This window comes from Talpa europaea (genome assembly GCF_964194135.1).
Source record: "Talpa europaea genome assembly, chromosome: 14".
Taxonomy (NCBI): Eukaryota; Metazoa; Chordata; class Mammalia; order Eulipotyphla; family Talpidae; genus Talpa; species Talpa europaea.
In genome coordinates this window covers 81,464,947-81,485,704 of record NC_140082.1, presented here as the reverse complement: position 1 = coordinate 81,485,704, position 20,758 = coordinate 81,464,947, and the positions used below count along the sequence as shown (strand labels likewise).

Sequence of the window (20,758 nt, the reverse complement as noted above, 5' to 3'; positions counted from 1 at the left end):
GGCCAGACTTCCCCGGGGCAGGGGACAGCCAAGAGTGCTGTCCATCTACAGGGAATCAGACCTGCAAGCTGAGCCTCCATCCTTTCCTCCAGGAACCTCTGATCTTCGATAGCATGACTTTTTTTTTTTTTTTTGAGAGGGTCTGAAGCTCCTAAACTAGTCTCAAGCTATCACTGGTTATAAGCTGTTCCTTCCATCAAGGAAGGATCAAGGCATCCTCATCTGTTTACTCTGGTTTCTGTCAATCAGCACATGGAAAACTATGTTTGCCAAAGGAATGATTGTTAAAGGAGACACATTGTCAGCTCTGGGCTAACCAAAATCAACAACCTGATCAAGAGCCCATCAATATCAAAGTCATCATGCTGACCAGTGATCATGAAGCCGGTATCAGTTTCCTCATCTGTGCGCAGGGGTGACAACACCTATCTTTATGATCTGTGGTGCAGACCACAGGCAAGGTACAGAAAGGGCGACATCCAGTGTCTGGACTTCAATTAATGATGGATAAGATTATTACAGTCATAACACAGACTATGTCTCTCTTTCAAAGAGCTAATAATTGGCCAATGCCATTTCTTTTGACTAAGCGTAAATGTTACCAATCATGAAGATCCATGTTCACGAGACGACTTGGAGTAAGAGTTGTTTCTTACCCACTGGGCTACCCATTTCCACCTCCCATTGTAATAAGGCTTTTCCCTACTGGAACTATTTATAAAGTGGAACCTTGACATTCTTTTCTCCTGCTGAACTTAGCATAAATAACTAGAAATCAATGAGAGAGAAGGTAGTGTTATAATTTTAACAAGGCTACCTCATCTCAGTGTGGTGACTCCAGGCAAGAAGAGCACCCTCTACTTACCAGAAGGGAAAGATGATGAAGCGGCTGATGAAAAATATGACAGAGAAGATGAAAAACAGGGTGTTACAGGTTTGCTGCCATCCCGCATAAGAAAACATCTTAGCAGACTGAAAACAAAGAAAGAAACAGTAACTCATAAAGTAACATTAGTATAAATTTTAAAAACTGAATATTTATAAATGAAATGATGTGTTGTATAGGGACGGCTGGGGAAGTAGATGAAATAAGACTGGTCATACTGATAACTATTAAACAGGATGATGGGTCCATTATACTATTCTCTTTGTCTTTTATATTAAAAATTTTCAATAATATTTTTCTAAAAGCTATGTTTAAATGATTATAATCTTACAATTGCCTTTTATAAGCACTATAGCTTAGCATAGTTTTTTTTTTTTTACAAGCATTTATTTTATCTGGGATTTATTTAATGTCTCCTTCTAACTGGGAAGAGATCTGGACTGAGAAAGTCTGAGCTGGGCACGTGGCCGTCAGGGTGGCCACTTTGAAGCAGGTGGCAGAAGCAGCAACTCTGGGGCCCTTGTCCTGGCAGAAATAGTTTCAAGTTGTTTTTCCTACTTATTTTATGCCAGTCTAGACGTCTCATATTATCTGTGTTGAACAAAAATAATTACAGGAAGTCTGAATGTGCTATGAGAAGGGTAATTGATGAGAATTCTCTCTTGCTTTCTCAGCGGAGCCCAAGGCCAAAGGAGCAAGTGTCTGGAGTGGGGCTGGGAGATGGGAAGGATCTGCTGAGCGTACTCTCCCCTCCAGGGGGTTGTGGCTGAGACCTGGGCAATTTCAGAACCGAAACTCTGGAAGCTGGGGGCTCTTCTGCAACGCGAGGCAACATATTTACACTACAGGAAGGGTGTACATAGCATGTTCCATAGTTTCTATATTTGCTGAAGGGTGAAGATATGTTTGGACTGTGGGGCTGGCCGAGGGCCCAAAAGGGAATCAGATCATTTGCTGGAGGGAAGGCTAGCACAGCAGGAGGTTGGGAAGTGGGTGTGGGAGAAAGGCCAGCAGCTCAGCAAACCTGGGCTGGTGTGGGGCACTGTCTAAGGGTGGGCGCTAGAGTTGCCCACACTAGAGTGGGCACTAGAGTGCTCCACAGGGAGCACACACTTGTGGGGGTGCAGGGCAGCACTCTGTTTATTTGGGCAAATAAACACACCGTGCAATCTGGATCATGCAAAGATCAGACAGAAAACCTTCTCCTTTGCTAGAAATCGGTCAGACTATTCAAGTATTGGGTCCTGGATCTAAACTTGAATGTGGAGAAAATTAGAGAGGATCTGGAAGATGCATGAAGGCAACATGTTGCTTATGAATAAGAATTATAGATGTTGAGGCTGTTTTTCCTTGTAAAGAAAGAGCTAAGAAATGACCTGCTAACCGCCTTGAGGAATAGGAAAGATTAATAGACTCCATTTTCAGAGAGGTCTAAACAGGCAAAAGCTGTGCCACGTCTGCGTTCAATTAGAACTTGACTGAGAAGACAAACACTGAAACGAACACTGGAGGATGCTGTGGCATAGGCATCCCTTGGAGAATATCAAAAACAGGCCCCAGGCCACTACTTACTGTGGTCTCTGCCACCAGCTGATAGAAACTCCAGCCCTGCTCAGGGAACCTCGCCTTAGATCATGACGTGCGAATCAAGAATGATTCATGGTCATTAACCACATGAGTCTGTTCTCACCGTTTACCCGTGAAGGGCCCTCTGAATCTGACATTTCATTTTTCTTCTGTTTTTCACCTAAGGGCCTCAGAACATTTCAGAACCTAAAGAGCTAAACTTCACAATATACCCTAAGGGGTAGATGTGCCTTCTCACGTTGCATTTGAGGATAAAAAACAAAGCATGAAGTGATGGCCCAAGTCACCTGGGGGGATTCTGTTGTGTTAATGATGGGGTGGGTGGGACCAGGCAACAAAGTGCTTATTCCCAGTCCCAAATCTGACTCTGTCAATAACACAATGAAGCTGTCTGTGTGCCCCATGGAGGCACACAAAGGCAGCTGAACTAGAAAGTTCAGAAGCAACTGAGCAGCATAAAATTCCAAGATCACAGCCAGTGTGGTCTTTGTTTTCAGGCAGGATTACCTGGCCAGGGAAGGAGGTAACGATTAATACAACAGCGATGGCTGCATCCGGGGAGAGCGAGGTGTGGGAGACAGGCACAGCCTCCTGCTGAAACATTCGCTGCCTGGGCACATGTTATAATCTGGCCCCTTAGCATGGGATTTGTGTGCTAATTATGATTACATGCAAGAAACAGAATTTTACACACAGCTAATAATATTTTAACAGTTGCCAGTTGCTTTGAGATGGTGTCAAATGACTTCTGGTTACATCCAGAATAGAGTTTGGCAAATTACAGTCCGGTCTATGGGCTAAGGTTGATTAACTCTTGAGCTTAGACTGGTTTTCACATTTTTAAAGGAGTATAAGAAAAGGAAAACAAAAAACAAAGAACATGTAACAGAGATTAAGGGTGGCTCTGTATCCAAGAGTTCGCTGAACCCATTAAATTAAATTGCATTTCTTTCATATCAGCTTATATATTCCATTAGCCCTTCAAGGGGCAACCCTGCGCGTGAAATGGGTTAGCACCACGTTCCCTGACTTTGTTATAAGCGAGTATATTTCGATGAGCTAAGTGGCTCTGGGAAACATGCTTGTGAGCACAGGAGGTGCACAGGCAGCAAGAGGAGCAGGGAGCACCGCCTCAGGGTGGGCGGGAGCCAACACAGAACAAACATGTGTAGAGAAAACAAGTCTAATTTTGTTTTGTTCCTATTTCTTTTTTGTGTGTAATATGGGATAAGGAAGACTCTTGTTTTCTTGTTCTCTGCTCCAGAAACATTTCTCTCTTAGAAAATAACTTATTTAAACATCAACCCTCCTTCCTCAAAGCTGGAGGAGGATCAGTGTAGGCAGAGCAAGTGGCTGTTCTGCTTAGGCTTAAGTGACTATGTGGTATCATCCAATGGGAAGAATTCATAAAGAAAGAAATTGCAGTTTTCCTTTTCACAGTAGAGCTCATTCCTTATCAAGCATCTCACCTTACTCCCCAAGCTAGTGTCTGCATGCAACTCCTGCAAGTGGAATCCCACTAATTAACCTCTCTTAAGTATCCTGCAGAATGGGGGGAAAGAGGGGAATTAAACACTGAAAGTTTCATTTCTTTAAGTTAGAAGGATCAGGGAATGCAGAGACACCCTGGGGCTGTGGGTGTCTGCAGGACAGGGAGCCTGGCTAAATTACCCAGACAATTCTTCCTGTAATGATTACAGAAATCCACGATGTAGCATTATTATGAGTTTCTTAAAAACAAATGAGTTACCTCCAGCCAAATGTCAGCCACATCATGCACGAGCATCACCAGGGTCCCACTGCGAATATAATTAGCGCACCAAGAAAAGCTCATCAGACTAATAGCAGCCAGGTGGTGGATGACATTAGCTAGAAAATCCTACATAATGAGGGGGAAATGGAAACCATTAAACAAATACAACTATGTCCCAATCACTGGAAGAGCTAATAATAATATTTGAAAAACCAATAACTTACATCTGCATTATTTGAAATTTATAAAATGCTTTCACTTTAGTTTTTAAATACAATCCTTGTGAGGGAGATTGGACAAGTTTGCCCTCATTGATGAAATCATTTAACTTTGAAACAGCATCAAATAGTTTTCATCTAACCCTTAACACTAGGTATTCTTCCACTCTTCTACACTGGATATATGTATATGCGCGCGCACACACACACATACACACAAGTGCATATTCTTATGCATAATTACATTTATTACTTATTCCCTGTTCAATTCCAAAATGGAAAAAAAAAAGACAAAAAAAAAGACAATTACACAACCATTAAAATAAGAGTGACTGCATACAAAATAAGCTGCAAATGGGAGTGGAGTAACTATGTTAGTAAATCTAAGTGATAGAGAGCTACCAGAATTAAGCATAAAATTTTAAAGGTTTTCTTCACAGAAGATACATAAATGGCCAGTAAGCACACAAAAATAAGATTCAACCTGATTAACCATCAGGAAAACACAAATCAAAACCACAAGGAGATACTACTCCATGTCCATTAGGAAAGCAATAATAAAAAAGGTGGCTAGTAACAAGTGTTGACAAGGATGTGGAGAAATCAGATGTCTGTTACATTGCTGGTAGGAATGCAGAATGTCGTAACTGCTTTGTTAAACATAGGGCTGTTTCTGAAAACTTTAAATATAGTACTACCATAGAAACCAATAATTCCATTTTTACACAAGGTATATATCTGAAAGAAATAAAAACATGTCCATGGAAAAATCTACGTATGAATGTTGACAGTAGCTCTGTTCATCAAAATCAAAAAGGTAGAAACAACCTATCAACTGGTAAGTGGATAAACAGAATGCAGCGTATCCAAACAGTGAACAAGCACTCATAATAAAACGGAATGATGCACGCTGCATTACTGAGTACTGACACAGGCTACAACACGACTGAACCTTGAAAACTTATACTATGTGGAAGAAGCCAGACACAAAAACAACATAGTGTGTAGCTCCATTTATACAGGAGGCCCCCAAGAGGCAAATCCATAGAGACAGAGAAGAGCTTTGGGGTTGCCTAAGATGGGGGAGGTTCTGAGAGTTGGGGAGTGACTGCCTAAAGGTACTGGATTTCTTTTGACGTGATGACAATATTACAAAGTGGTCTGTGATGCCGACTGCAGAACTCTGAATATACTCCAAACTATGTAATGTCAGCTTAAAGCTTCTAGTTTTAGGCTAAATATTTTAAAATTGTAAAATCACACATGATCACTCTTTAAGAGATATTTACCTATAAGCTTAGAGCATCTAAACTTTCTTCCAATATAGTCTTTTCTGTTATTATCTCAAGCAGCTACTATATTCTTACTGTCAAAAGTTACTAAGTTACTATAAATGTTACATTTTATTTTAGGCACCCACACCCTGAATAAATGATTTCTTTTCCAAGGTGATCCAATATTAAAAGGAGGAAAAATAACTGCTGAATGAGGCACATAGCTAGATTTGGATAATTGCATGTCATGTGATTAAAGTTAACTTCTCAATAAAATTAACAAAAACTTTATTGTTAAAAAAGTTGTTCAAAAAAACTTCAACATTTCAGTTTCCTAATTTATTGAATCAGTTCCTGTGTACCAGGAGGCGCTTCATATGGATTAACTTGCTTAATCCTCACAACATCCATAAGAGACAGCTCCACTTTTAGTTCCATTTTATAGAGGTGGAAATAAATTTAGGGAGTTGAGCCAACTCACTTGAGGTGTCAGTGGGCAGTGAAGTAGGAATTCTTTTTTTTTTTTTAAAGATTTATTTATTTATGTATACAAGCACTGGGTACAGTCAGAAGCACGGGAGGGTGAGAGAACTCACCAGAGCCAGAGCAGGGAGCAGAACAGGCAGACTGACGAAGTACACTGCTGAGGGGAGCAGCGGGCGGCAGGAGAGGTCTGCGCGCCATGTGGGACCCTCGCCAGGTGGCCGGGGATCAAACCGGCGCTGCAGAGGCTGCAGGTAGCTTTGCAGCCCAGTGCTCAACTGCTGCGCTACCGGGGAGGCCTTGAAGTCAGAATTCTAACCCAGAAAAATAGCTCCAGAACCTCCCAATGTTTCTCTTTTTCTTTTCTTTGTTTCTGGACATATGTGCTTACAAACAAATAAGGTATAGACGTCTATATTTAATTTTTGAAAAGGTGCTCAAATCACCTGTAAATAATGAAGAGAAATCAACTATACAGAAAAATCAGAAGTGGGAGAAATGTGGGGTCACTGTAGGATCAACTACCTATCTCTGAAGACTTCCTAAAAATGATTATTTTCAATTCTATCCCTTGATAAAAATGACTCAATTGGGCCCTCCCTGGTGGCACAAGGGGTTGTCTCAGCACTATAAAGCTATCGGCAGCCACTGTAGGACTAGTTCGATCTCCCACTAGGGAGCTGACCCACATGGCACAGCAGACCTCTCCTGTCTGCCAGCTGTCTCCCTCATTAGTTTATTTCAGTAGATCTGCCTGTTCTGCTTCCCACTCTGACTCTGGTTAAACCTCTCACCTCCCACACCTCTGGCCTACACCCCAGCTCTTCTATGCATAAATAAATAAAAAAATAAATCTTTAAAAAAATGACTCAATTGTATTTTGATATGCTCTTAGTCTAAACTAAAGTTAGTAACAGTTCACTGAAAGCTATTATTGCGCTCTATGGCAAAGGAGAACATGTCCATCAGATTCGGTCACGGTATGTTCTTATGCTCAGAGTCACAGTTTTCTCCTCAAGCCTCTAGTTGCCTGTGGTTGCCTGGTCTCCCGAGTGAGGGATAATGGGCACCGTCACTCATACAAACATCATCTAGTCTGATCATCTTGATTTTATCTCCTTAATACTGAATGCAACTTAATTTCATTACACAATGCTACAAACCAACCTTTTACAAATAGAGCCTATGACTTACATGTCAAGAGTATTTATCATTTGACTTGTATTGCTAATGTGCATGATGGCATACCCTGATTGCACTGAGTCTCACACAGTTTTTTATACCAGCAAGCAGGAACTGATAACGACTCCTGTGCCTCTCGCCTGTACTTGTATAAATAAATTAACTTAAAAAAAAAAAACTGTGGAGAATGACAATAGAGTAGCATAAAAAAAATTAAAAAGTCCCTAAAATGCCTCACTTTGTAGCCTCAGATGATGTATTGAGCATGCCTATGACCCAGTTTTCCCCACGAATAAAGCAAAGCTAATAAGCCTGAAGCAAAATTTCCTCAAAAAAATTTTGGGCAAATTAAGGGAAAAAATGTTTTTAAAGTTTTTGAATATACAAGAAAAATTAGAGAAAGTGATTTTTAATCAAGTAAAAGATGTGGCTGTAGAATGAACACTATTAGCACTTTTCTTCTTTGCACTGAGCATTAAATTACCAAGCCAAAAGAAACAGACAGCATACAGGAGATTTCTTTTCTTACTGAACCAGAGTAGCGCTTCAAAGTTAAAGGTTCTATGGTGTTTTACTCCAAATATTTACCAAGGCACTGAAGCATGAGCTTAATTTGCACTATTCTATGTGCTAAAAAAAAAAAAAAAAAAAAAGCTATGAACTGGAATTAAACATGCACAAAAAACAAAATTTAAAGGTTAGAATTTGGGGCAGGGTGATCAAAGTTTTTGAAGAAATGGATAAGGAAGCTTTGTGAATAAGACACTTACCTTCCTCTTGACATCTGAGCCAAGGCTAAATAAGAGAGACCAATAAAAACTCATCTCCAAAATGTAGTACCAGTACTGGGAGGGCAGCAGGGGCTGGTGAAAACAAGAGCACCACTTTTTTAATATCACCTTACAATCCACTCACTTTAAGGCATTAGAATTATTATTTATACCGTTTCCATTTAACAAAACTCCCCCCCAAATAGTGATGATTTATACTTTGACTTCCAATAAGGAATCCGAGATACATCTTGAGGCATTTTATTTCTATAAAGGTAAATGAGAATTCCAAAATCAAATGAAATGTTTTGTTTAAAAGTTAAAACTATAACAGGTGTAACTGGCTTATTTTAGTTGGCTGAGAGTTAAATTAGAAAAACAAATTAAAAACATTTACTCAAGATCAGTGGCAAGTCTATTCTGCCAGTTCCATAATTTATCCTGATTAATATTTTCTGAATACTAATCAAAATCTGATGTCTTAACCTCTTTTCTGGTGACAGAGTGGTGATCAGGATTTACCCATTCTCAAATAGAATAGTAATAATATGTAATAAAACAATTAATTATTTAAGGAATCTAATACTACCATGGGGAAAAAAGATGAAATATTTATAGCTAGAACTTTTCTTAATATTTTTATAGGTGGGTGATTGCTTATTTTAGCTAAGTTGAAGGATTATATTACTGGGTGTGATGGATTGTTACATTAATGCCTCTCTGAATCTGGCCTTCTGATAGTTATGCCCTGTTGCAGTTTCCTCCCACATCGAACATGGATTTGACCTAGGGCTTTTGTCAAGGGGACATAGCCAGTATGATGCAAACAGAGACTTTATAAACCATGTAAGAAACCTGAGTTATCCTGCTGGAGGTCACAAAGAAGAGAAGCAAGGTGAAATGGCTGAAAATGCATGAACTCGGCTAACACCACATGAAGCAGAAGAATTATGCAGCTGGGGAAATCCATTCAAAAATGCTAACTTAATTCATGAGTAAATAAATGATTGCTTTAAAGCACTAAGTCTTGGGAGGAGAGTTTGCTATGTATCAATAGATAACTGTTATACCCAAGAAGTTAAGAGTGAGTTAGAGGTGGAAGATGACAATGGACTAGACAATGCCTAAGTACCTTATGGTCTAACTTTCTTTGATTCTTTAATACTGAGATTAACACATTAAAAGAAACAACTGTTTTGTCAACTCATCCTCCTCAATAAAGCTATAAAGAATGAGACAGAGTTTATGCCTTCTTTTATGACAAACAAACCTATATGAGACTAAACCTCCTAGTGAGAACAAAAAAAAAAATTCTGAATAAAACACAGGAAGAATATCTGTTTGAAGGCATCAGCATTCAACCAAGACACCAAGAACCTGTATATTTAATGCATTTAAGTGAACCTTTAACTTTAAGTGAATCCTTAGTTCAAGAAGTACAACAGATCCTAAGAAGGATAAATTCAAAGAAAGCCACACCTATGTATAGCATAAAATTTACATTTTTTGACTTACAAGCAGTATAGACTCCAGAGACTAAAAAACAGCAAGATAAGTTAAGAAGGCCTTTGACAGTATCAGAGTGAGTGGTAGGAAGCAAACTGGTTAGGGACAACAAAGGAAAAGGAGTTTTGGTGAATACTGTGATTTTTTATTTAGAACCAAATGTAGAAAACACCCCAGGAATATGAGGAAGTTGTGAATATATCTTCCCTCAAAAAAACTGGGGTCCACACTGAATCAGCTCAATCATGCAAAATTTACAGTAGATATGTTGCCACTATCAGTAACTAATAGAAGTAAAAGGAAAAACTCAGGAAGAAGACAATATCATGTTGAGTTTTATAACTTTCCATGTACATTGACTATTATTTAGTCAAAGTTATCAAGCATAAGGAGACAGGAAAAAGAGAAGAATGATCACCATATTAATTTATCAAAGTTGGGTGTTAAAATAATTTTGAAAACGTGTTAAAAGGTGGAATATTTCAATGGAGAAGTGGATCCAAAAAAAGAGCTAAAGGCAAATTTGACAGCAGAAAAATACTATAACTAAAATTGAGAACTCAAAAGATGTGCTTAACAGCAAATCAGACTCTGCTAAAACAGCATTAGTGAAATGGAGGACATGAAAGTAGAAATTACTCAGGACTGTGAAGGATCTGAGATTTCGTCCTATTTGCAAATTGTCTGCCTCAGTTTCATGGATGTGGATAACAGATATGAGACTGGGCCTCCCCTGGTGGTGCAGGCAGTTGAAAGCCACACTGTGAAGCTGTCTACAGCCTCTGTAGTGCCGGTTCAATCCCGCCAGCTGGTGAGGGTCCCACATGGTGTGGCAGACCTCTTCTGTCACGCCCGCTGCTCCCCTCAGCAGTGTATTTCGTCAATCTGCCTGTTCTGTTCCCTGCTCTATCTCTGGTGAATCCTCTCACCCTCCTGCACATTTGGCCTGTACCCTGGTTCTTGTGTAAATGAATAAATAAATCTTTGGGGAAAAAAGATATGAGACTCCTTGGTCAGAAATAAAAGGTAGTTTATTACTCAGAGTAATAGCAATTGCCAAAGTATCAATATTTGGGCACATCCCAAGTATCACAGGGCCAAGCAAAGAGGGTCAGGTGACATCTGTGCAATGGGTTCTTTTGTAAGAGAGGAACTCCAAGCTAGGGTACTGGCATCTTTTATAATGGACAGTAAGGTGTCTACCAATTGGCCCAGAAGGATCTTCCAACTTTGTTTGCTAAACAAAGATTGTTATAAAGATAGAATAGGTCAAATGGTGCTCAATGTTTCAATTCACACAACATATAGAAATGCAAGGGGCTGGTGAAGAATTGTACACCCACATACTGAAACACAGAGAGATAAAGGGAGAGAAACAATGGGAACAGCTTGAGAGACACGTGGGACCTAGTATAAACGTACATTAGCACACTTACAATTGGAATTCCAGAAAGAGAGTAAGGAACAAAAGCAATGGCTAGGAATTTTCCAAAACTGACTGAAGACATCAGCCTACAGATTCAAGAAGCATTATGGCCACTGAGTAGGATAAATTCACAGAAAACCACATTTATGTATATCATAATAAACTACTGAAGGACAAAGACAAACTATTAAAATAGGTCTGGGATAAAAGATACTCTGTTCAAAGAGGCAAAACAAAAACAAAAACAAAAACAAAACCCTTGACAACTGAATTCAAAAAGAAACTGGTGGAATTCAAAAGTCAATGGAATATCTTTAAAGCACTGAAGGAAAATAAGAGTTAAGCTAGAATACTATACCCAACATAAATATCCTTTTTTGGGGGGGAGTTTTTTTTTTAATTTTATTTTTATATTCCCCATACAATTGCAACCCCCTTATTTTGACCCCATTCCCCCCTTTCCCCACCCTCCCCATAGTGTGTCTCTGGTTCATAGTTGTTTGCTGATTTTGATTTTTTCTTTCTTATAGTTATTCTTTCTTCTGGTCCCTTATTTAGGTTTTCTAGATTCCTGCTATGAGTGAGATCATTCAATATTTTTCTTTTTCTTTCTGGCTTATTTCGCTGAGCATGATCCCTTCCAGCTCCATCCATATCCAACCACTATGGAAAGCTGTGTGGAGATTCTTCAACCTACTAAAGATAGAGTTTCCATATGATCCAGCAATTCCACTCCTAGGTATTTACCCGAAGGACACAGAAACATTAATTCCAATGGGCACCTGCATCCCTATGTTTATAGCAGCACTATTTGTGATAGCTAAGCTATGGAAACAACCCAAATGCCCAAAAATAGATGACTGGATCAAGAAGATGTGGTCCATATACACCATAATATTACTCAGCAATCAAAAAAGATAAACACATCCAACTTAAATATCCTTTAAAGGGTTGAATGCAAAATGATAAACTTTCAGAAAAAGCAAACTGAAGAACTGTTAGGCAGAAGGATGATAATTTTAGATGGAAGCATGGAAATGCAGGAGGCAAGAAACAGCATGGAGAGACTGATTTGACTAATTTACAAAACAACAATAGTAATTAATTGTGTGGTTTTAAATATTTGAAGGAGGACCTAGGAGGAGGATATATGGAGTGTTCTGATGAGCTTTTAGTGACTGGAAAGAAGGAAGAGCACTTTCTATTAGATTCTCTTAATTCAAATATTTACTACGGTAGATTTAAACTCAAATATGTAATTATGGTAACTGTAAACAAATGCAAGGAATGAAACAAGTGGCCAGATATGGTATAAGAACTAAGCCAGGCATTACATAGAAGAGGACAGAGAATAGGAGGGGAGCACAAACATAACTCAAGGGACAATTTGAGGGGCCTGAGTGATGCTATAAGTGAAGAAATACATCAGAGGGGACTTACCTGCCTGGGGTAGCCATTCCAAACCTCCCATAGGTCATACACCCAAGGTTTCTGGAAAAAAAACCAAAAACATGGAACCAAAAGAGAACAAAATAAGTTTTGTGTCATCAGAAGATATAAGCTCTCCCTGATGTCATTGATGGGGGCAAAGATGCAAAGCTGAACCCTTTTTATCATACTCCTATTTCTCTTGCCACACATCTCTCCCTCTCAGAGCCTTTATACTGCCCTTATGCAACACATCTGTGACAACCATGACTTCTACGGAATCTGGGGTCAGAAATAATGCTGTTACAGCAAATGACTTCAAGCAAGTGAATCTTCTAGTGAAATCATTTCTAAGAATTAGATTACTGCTTTTAGAGTAATAAAATATCTTGAGATATCTGTAACAATAAAATGTCCCATGAGAAATCTCTAAAACTTGGTTATCTTTTGTTTTTCTGTGAACAATTTATTCTTGAATCTGTCACCTAATGAGGTCATCATTTCATAATTATTTACACAGACAATGCAAAGGGACTATCATTGGAGACGATTTGATTTCTGACAGGCAAATAATGAATGTCTCATGGAACCAGTGACATTTGATGTGGGACAGGATGGAATTTGACAAAGATAGAGGTAAGAAGGGCAAGACATTTCTGGCAGAGGAGATAAAATGTACAAAAATCCAAAAGTGGACATGTACCAGGTATGTTCAGCAGATGGTCTATAGACCAGTTTAGGTGGCACGTGGGTTGCATGAGTAGAAACAGGGAAAAATTAGATTTAAGAACTGACTTTGCAAATGCAAAGCTTTGAATGAAAGCACTGAAGGACAGACTGAGAAGTTGCTATTTCTTTAGGCTTTCGAGGGTCTGATGGTTTAAAAGTCAGTTTCCTTTATTGAAAGAATTGTATCCTAAAGAATCCACATGCAAGAACCTTAAAATCTAAAGACAAATTCCAAAGATAACAAAAAGACGACTTACATCATAAAGAAATGCAATTCCAGCAATAGTCATCATTAAGTAAAATGCGAACCGCCAGCTGCCAAAAGAAAGAAGACTCTTGAAAAGGTGCTTGACATCTAAGGACAAAAACATTTGGTATGATAGCATTGGGAAGAATGCACATTCTGGAGTCAGATGAGTCCAAGTTCACATCCTGGCTCTTGCACTTGTGAGATGCCTACACCTTTTTAGCTAAGTCACAACCTTGGGGAACTCTAGCTTCACCTGTAAAATGGGATTAACAAAACTTACCTTAAAATATAAAAAGGAGTGAAGATGGGGAACAAAGTGTGGAGTGGCCCCATGCACTGCTGAAGAGGATTATGGGTACTCTGGTGGTGGGCATGTGGTGGTAACATACATCTGAAGAAGTGTGAACCTCTACTTCTGAATCTACTATGGTGCTGTAAAACAGCATTACCTCAAAAAAAAAAAAATACAGCTAAAAGGAATTGAGGGGCCTCCCTGGTGGTGCAAGAGGTTAAGACACAACCTATAAAACTAGCCACAGGCACTGCAGCATGAGTTCCATCCCAGGCCAGGGAGCTACCCACATGGCACAGCAGACCTCTCCTGACTTGCCTGCTGCTCCCCTCAGCAGTGAACTTCATCAGTCTGCCTGTTCTGCTCCCCACTCTGTCTCTGGTGAATCCTCTCACCCTCCCACACATCTGGCCTGTATCCCGGCTCTTGTATAAAAAAATAAATCTCTTTTTTTTAAATAAATAAATCTTTAAAAAATGTATTGCTGTTTTATCTAATGATTTCTGAAACCCAGTCATATTAAACATACTATCTCTCTCCATGCGTGCATTATGCTTCACATGCGTTTCTAAGGAAGAAGAGAGGGAAGGAGGGAGGGAGGGAGGGAGGGAGGGAGGGAGGGAGGGAACTCCAGGCACGGCCCTATTTTATAGATACAAATTCAGATCCCAAAGCCATGGCCGTCACCCCAGCTCGCAGGCTGAAGGTGTCGTGGAGCTGAGGCCGAAGTGCAGACCTTTGGACTCTGAAATCCTCTTGCAGAGTCTCCTAAACACAGTCACTGCTTCTAAGTCAGATGACAGTCTTTCCTTGTGGCTTGTTTTGATAGAGAAAAAAAGGGTTCAATTACTCAAAGTTGAACCACAAAAATACCCAAAGGGTATGTTGCAAACTGAGAAAGCCGGGCCTGTCTGCACTGGCCTCATGTACGGCGGCCCAGGAAGGCCCATGCTTAGATACAGAGAGCACTTCCTCGGCTCCCTGGGTCTTTCGGATCAAACACAATGCATGAAGAGTAGGAGACGGCAAGTCCCGTCGTCCCCAAAGGAAGCCATCGACTCGGGGTACAGCTCAGAAGCCCTGTTTCTCAGACATGCGTCGGCCTCTTGACTCTGTGCCAGGCGCTGCGCCCCACAGACACAGTGTCGAGTTTTATCTTCACAAGTTGGTGACGGAGACACTATAATTAGCCCCTCTTTGTGGGTTGTTGTTTGGTTCTCACAACCTTAAATGAAAGCAGATAGGATGGCCACAGCAGGAGACAGGCTGAGAGAGGTCACGTGACTGCACCAAGGCTGAGGAGCAGCAGATGCAAGCGTGAGACGCCAGCTCTGGCTTCGCAGACCAGCCCAATGGGCTTCATGACACCATACCTGGGGTTCTCAGAGTGAGTGGCGGGGACCCCTGAACACACAGTAGTCTCACAATAACAATAATGTGTTATTCACTTTTGTCTTTTCATTTGCTCACAGGGGGAGAATCCAGACGTGACAGGACATGGGGCAACTTCACCGCGCTAAATGCTGTGTCGTCATGTTCTATAAATGTCTCAGTTTCTATTTCTTAATGCAATATTTTGAATGTAAATAGTATGAAATGCAGAAGAAAATGATTTGGGGAGTCATTCATAGTCTTTTAGGGAACCAAGGAGCCCTGAAACCTGCTGTGCTTCCCTAACAAGAGAGATGGTGACGCACTGGCCCTTGCTTGAAGTGGAATGGCAGGAGTACAACTTCCTTTTCTTCCAGGAAAGGAAGACAAACATAATTACAAGGGGGAAAATCCAGAACTTGGTTGGCCAGGTGCAGATGGTAATAGTGAAAGAAGGTGAGACTGCAGGATGGAGTCGGGGGAGTCGGGCAGAGTAAACTGACAGGTGGTGAGAGACATTGACAGGCCAGGTCTGGGCTCTGCCAGGAGAGGCGGAATAGAGAGGGGATGGGGGGAAATGGAGCAGGCAGGGGCCAGCTGTGGGGGCCCGGCGTGGTCCCTCCTCCCAAGCTGGAAGGAGAACCCCGTCCTCCAGCACTCGGCGAGCTCCTGTCTGTATACATCAGGTCCTTGGAAAGTACTGGGTGTTTTTACAGTAAATTTTTACCATTAGGTAGAAATGCTTATTTTACTAATATGTAATTATAGATTGAAATCCTGAATGCTATGGAACAGGGCTTAGGGGTCATCTTTGAGAAAGTAACCAAGGAAACAATACACTGGATTTAGGGCATTTGGCAGCTATCCACCCTATTATGGAGGGAGTTTCTGACTGCCACAGGGCGACTGCAGCATCTTGGCACTGGGGAAAGAGTTTCCTGAGATTTCCAAAATGCCCAGAGCTTGCCATCTCTTGCTTTGATTCCTATAGTGAATCCCATAGCTGATGGAGTAAGTACAGCCCCTACATAATTAAATAACTCGGCATTTTGATTTAATCTGTGTCTTGTGTCCATAATAACGTCTAACAGTTATCTGACTTCAAGGAAATGTGACATTGCTAAGGAATAAGAGAAAGCTTACATTTAATTTGTGGGCCCCTCCTGTTTCCTGAATACACTTATAATTTCCATCTTCAAGCCTTTGTCTTCCTTGAAACACGCTCCCTCAAGTCCTGCCTTCTTTTCTTGGAGAAAGACCACTTCTTCAAGGCCCAGCTTTTGTCCAAGGGCCTCTAAAAAGTCTTAATCTCAGAGATCCAGCCCTAGCAGTATCATGTCCCTGGCCGCCCACAGCACAGTCCACACAACCAGCAGGTGTGCAGGCCCGCTCACTGCCTTTGGCGGGGTAACAACAGAGACTGTGATTATAAGTTGTAGCCCCTCTCCCAGGTTAGCTGCTCCAGGCAGTGACCAGACCATTACTGTACTTCCCTGTTAAAATCTAGAACTCCACACCACCCGGCGGGGTGCCAGGCATGGAAAAGACAGTCACCATAACTATCTGAATGATGTGACTGACTGATCAGGGTAATGTGAAGTTTCCTGCTATGGCCTGAACTCTGGATCCAACTCTGAGCAGACTCACTAAGAGTCAGAGCCCCAAACATTAGACCTTGTTGCCTCAGTTACTAGATGGAGGGCCTCCCTGCTTACTAAGAAATAAGTAGTGGGTGGCAGGGGGACTGTAAGATGGAGCAGAAAGAAGATCAGAAAAGGAGTGAGAAGACCTCAGTGCCACAGCCCCACCAACAGCTAGGTGACCCTGACCAAGGATAATTCATAAAAAGTATTGCTCATAGTACCCAGAAGGCAGATGAGGGACTGGACAGAGACACCCACTTGGTCCTCATCAGAACCAACTGGAAGGTTCCAGCCCTCCTTCTGCTCAGCCTCAGTATTCTTTCTGAGCTGACCATCCTGCTCCAACAGAGGTGTGGTATTTCAAAGCCTTTGACTGGCCTTCTTACCTAGCTTCCTGGAATTTCTTCATCCTGCAAGGCCTGTCTTGGTTCCGCCAATTCCTCAACCATCTTTCAACCTGGCGCTCTGTCAAGTTACTCTTCTTTGCCAGTCCATAAATATCAGTCTGAAAGGCGACGGGATGAATGAATGAGTGAGCGATAGTGCAGCAAAGACAGTCACAGTGCAACCGGGCCATGGGAATTTGCACACACAGGAGAGAGATCTGCCTTGGGCTTCAAGCCAGGGAATTTCTCTCCTTTGCTTAGGAATCACACACACACACGTGCACATCCAGTGAAACACCAGAGAAGGCCATCCCAGCACTTTGAGTTACTAAGATCATTTTCCTATAAGCTGGCAGCAACCCACACATTCAAATTGCACCACTGAGCTCCTGCGTTCAGAGAGATTTTATAATATTTAGTGCCTTCCAGGTGCCGGGAGTTTTAAGATGTCCTTCAAGTCCATTCTCCTCATTTTCCCTCTGAGGAAACTGGAAACCTGAGCGTCTCAGTAACCTGTCCAAGGCCTAAAACCAGTAGCCAAGTCAGACAAGACTCAGGCTGGTGGGCCTGTTGTTCCACGCAATCTTTCCAGTAGCTCTCACAACTCCGAAAGACAATACAGGAGAAACTCAAACAGGTGTTTGCTATCACTTTCACATTTGTAATCAGATGTAGAAATCATTCTAACCATTAAAAAAATACAGATTGCAGACTGTACTGATGATGATTGCATCTCTTCTGAGGAGCAGAAGTTGCAGGTGATGATATAAAATTGGATTAACGTGAAGGTCCCTAATTTGAAGGTCTCCCAGCATCCAGGCAAGAAGCACACATGGCTGAGTAGACGGGTGGGTTCATAGGGAGAGTATGAGTTTATTCGCTCACCACAGATGTGTGTGTGCATCAAATCCCCATGCTCTCCACTTCCACAGAGAAACAGCTTCTGTCACTGTTTTTTTTTTTTAAAGATTTATTTATCTATGCATACAAGAACTGGGGTACAGGCCAGAGGTGTGGGGGTGGTAGTGAGAGGATTCACCAGAGACAGAGCGGAGAACAGAACAGGCAGATCCACTGAAATCCACTGCTGAGGGGAGGAGGGGGTGAGACAGGAGAGTCTGCTGTGCCATGCGGACAGCTCCCTGGCCAGGGATCGAACTCCTGCTGCAGTGGCTATGGATAGCTTCACAGGTTGTGCTTAACCCCTTGCGCCACCAGGGAGGCCCTGCCTGTCATTGTTTTTTGACACATCAGCTCTCTTGATCTTTCACATTTCAACATGAGTACAAGAAATATTTCAGCTTTCTCTTAATTTACCGTAAGAAAAACACATTGCCTGAAGCTGGTCTTCAGAGTCAGTGTTGAAAATGAGTAGGAGCCCCGTAGGGCAGCAAGGGGGAATCCTCTGCCTGCACCCAGGGAGCAGCCCCCAGAAGTGTGATGTGAGGGCATCAGGCTTCCACTGTTGGCCAGCACATCAAAGTCCATTTAAGTCCATCATGGAGCAACACTGTGAGGACCAGACGAAGACTGTGGGGGTGCCCAGTGGGTCACCCAATGCTTTGTGGCTCTGTGGCATCTGCTATGCTGTAACACAAAGTTCATGCAATTGTGCAGGGGACAAAATTCATAAGGCACCTCTCATGCCAGGACACCTGCCAGCTCCTACGGACTCTAAACTGCAGGCCTATCCCTTAATCTGAAGAGAATGCAAAAAAAGGCAAAAAAAAAAATACAGCCCCTATTATACCATTCCCTTGCAGACTGCCCTTCTAGGAGCTACTTTTTTATAGTTTAAGGGTTCACCTGTTGCATTTTGCTTTATCTTTTTTTTAACCAATTGATATTTTATTTTTATTTTTTAATATATTTTTTTATTTTTTACATCATTGTTCATTTTTATTTTTCATTTTTTAAACTTTTTTTTAAAGATTTATTTATTTATTTATACAAGCACTGGGTACAGTAAGAAGCACGGGAGGGTGAGAGAATTCACCAGAGCCAGAGCGGGGAGCAGAGCAGGCAGACTGAAGAAGTACACTGCTGAGGGGAGCAGTGGGGGCGTGGCAGGAGAGGTCTGCGCGCGCCATGTGGGACTCTCGCTGGTGGCCGGGGATCGAACCGGCGCTGCAGAGGCTGCGGGTAGCTTCACAGCCCAGCGCTCAACCGCTGCACCACCGGGGAGGCCCCATTGTTCATTTTTAAACAATATTTGCTTCCCCCACCCCCTCAGGTGTAGTCCCCATAGAGTTCTTTCCCCAAGGCACCTGTGCACCATCACTTCAGTCCCCTGTTCTCCTCCCTCCCTCCCTCTGATCCCTCTCCCTCTTCCTCCCCTGCAGGATGTCTCTGATTTATAATTGTCCGTTTTTGCTTTGTGGTGTTTTGTATTGTTATTTTTTGTCTTTTTTAGGAGACTGAGTTGGCACCTACTTGTGGTGCCCCCTCTGGCAGGCATCGCCTAGCCTAAGTACCTAAGTGAACAAGACTGATGCGTGTCTCCGCTTCACATGGTCCAGACTGCCTGGGAAGGAGGGCAGAAAATAAGGTAGGAATGACAAAACACCAGGAGTGCTAAGACTGGAGGTATTTGGGTACTGTGCATCTAACTACCTTGGCGGGTCCTGGAAGTTACACTTAAGCTGCAGCCTAAAAAATGCCCCACAAAGGAGAAGATGAAGAAGGAAGGACTTGGCAGAGAGCTGGCACATGAGGCTGTGCAGATGAGGCTGGCACAAGAGGGGTGCCGGAAGGTGAGAAGGGGTGCAAACAGAAAGGAGCCTTGCAGTGCAGAACTGCGCAGAAAGGAGAGGACAGGAGAGGTGGCTAAGGCCACTTCAAAGACGGTCCTGTCTGGAACTTACCATGAGAGTTACAGGATATTTGCATCTTTATAGCATCCCTTGCAGGGTAGAAGAAGGCAGGTGAGTGAGACCAGGCTCACTGCAAGAGGCTGGCACTGCAGGCCAGACACATTTGGAGGTTTGGATAAGAGCCCAGGCAGCACCAGGCTCATCACACTCCCTCCAGGAAGAGAGAGGTGGGCAGGCATTGGGGCCACTGAATATGCCAATCAAGTGGAAGCAAGAGATCCAGCTCTGCTACTTCCTAGCTATGCAGCCTTAAACATTCACCAGACCCCCTCTGAAAATGGGGTGATGACAATGAAGGTGTTCGCTTCCTGCCTCCCAGGAGTGGTGAGAAGGTCTGGGGGCCTGAGTGTGACTGTGATACCTCCTGCTAAAGCATGCTGCAGATGAGGGGAACCCAGGAAGGAGGCAATGGACTGGTAATGAATAAAGAAAAAAGTATTCTTTTACTTCTCAAATAGTTTCAAGTAGGAACAGATTCTCCCAAACAGGACATACTCAAATCCCATTGCTTGGTCCACAGCAGGACATGTTCTGAATGCTACAGCGGGACGTATTCTGAAATGCTACAGCTCTTTATCCTGTATGGCTTTAGAGGGAAAGAGCTGGGGTCTAGCATGAATGTTTGAAATGTGTCATTCATTCAATCATTTGAAAACAGCTAAAAAGACCACTCACTAGGGCCAGGCACCATTCTGGGCTTT

The 20,758-nt window shown here is 42.1% G+C and overlaps 1 protein-coding gene across 1 annotated transcript in view; it reads right to left on the bottom strand.

Annotated features, from left to right (window-relative positions):
- The window catches only part of CERS3 (ceramide synthase 3), a gene marked incomplete at both ends in the record, with an annotated part of 60,660 nt that overhangs the window by 28,710 nt on the left and 11,192 nt on the right, over nt 1-20,758 (bottom strand). Inside the window, 6 exons of the mRNA XM_084253056.1 lie at nt 866-972; nt 4,224-4,352; nt 8,154-8,246; nt 12,526-12,576; nt 13,500-13,557; nt 17,185-17,303. Coding sequence (XP_084109182.1) covers nt 866-972; nt 4,224-4,352; nt 8,154-8,246; nt 12,526-12,576; nt 13,500-13,557; nt 17,185-17,303 — 557 coding nt within the window. The remainder of the gene's footprint in view (nt 1-865; nt 973-4,223; nt 4,353-8,153; nt 8,247-12,525; nt 12,577-13,499; nt 13,558-17,184; nt 17,304-20,758) is intronic.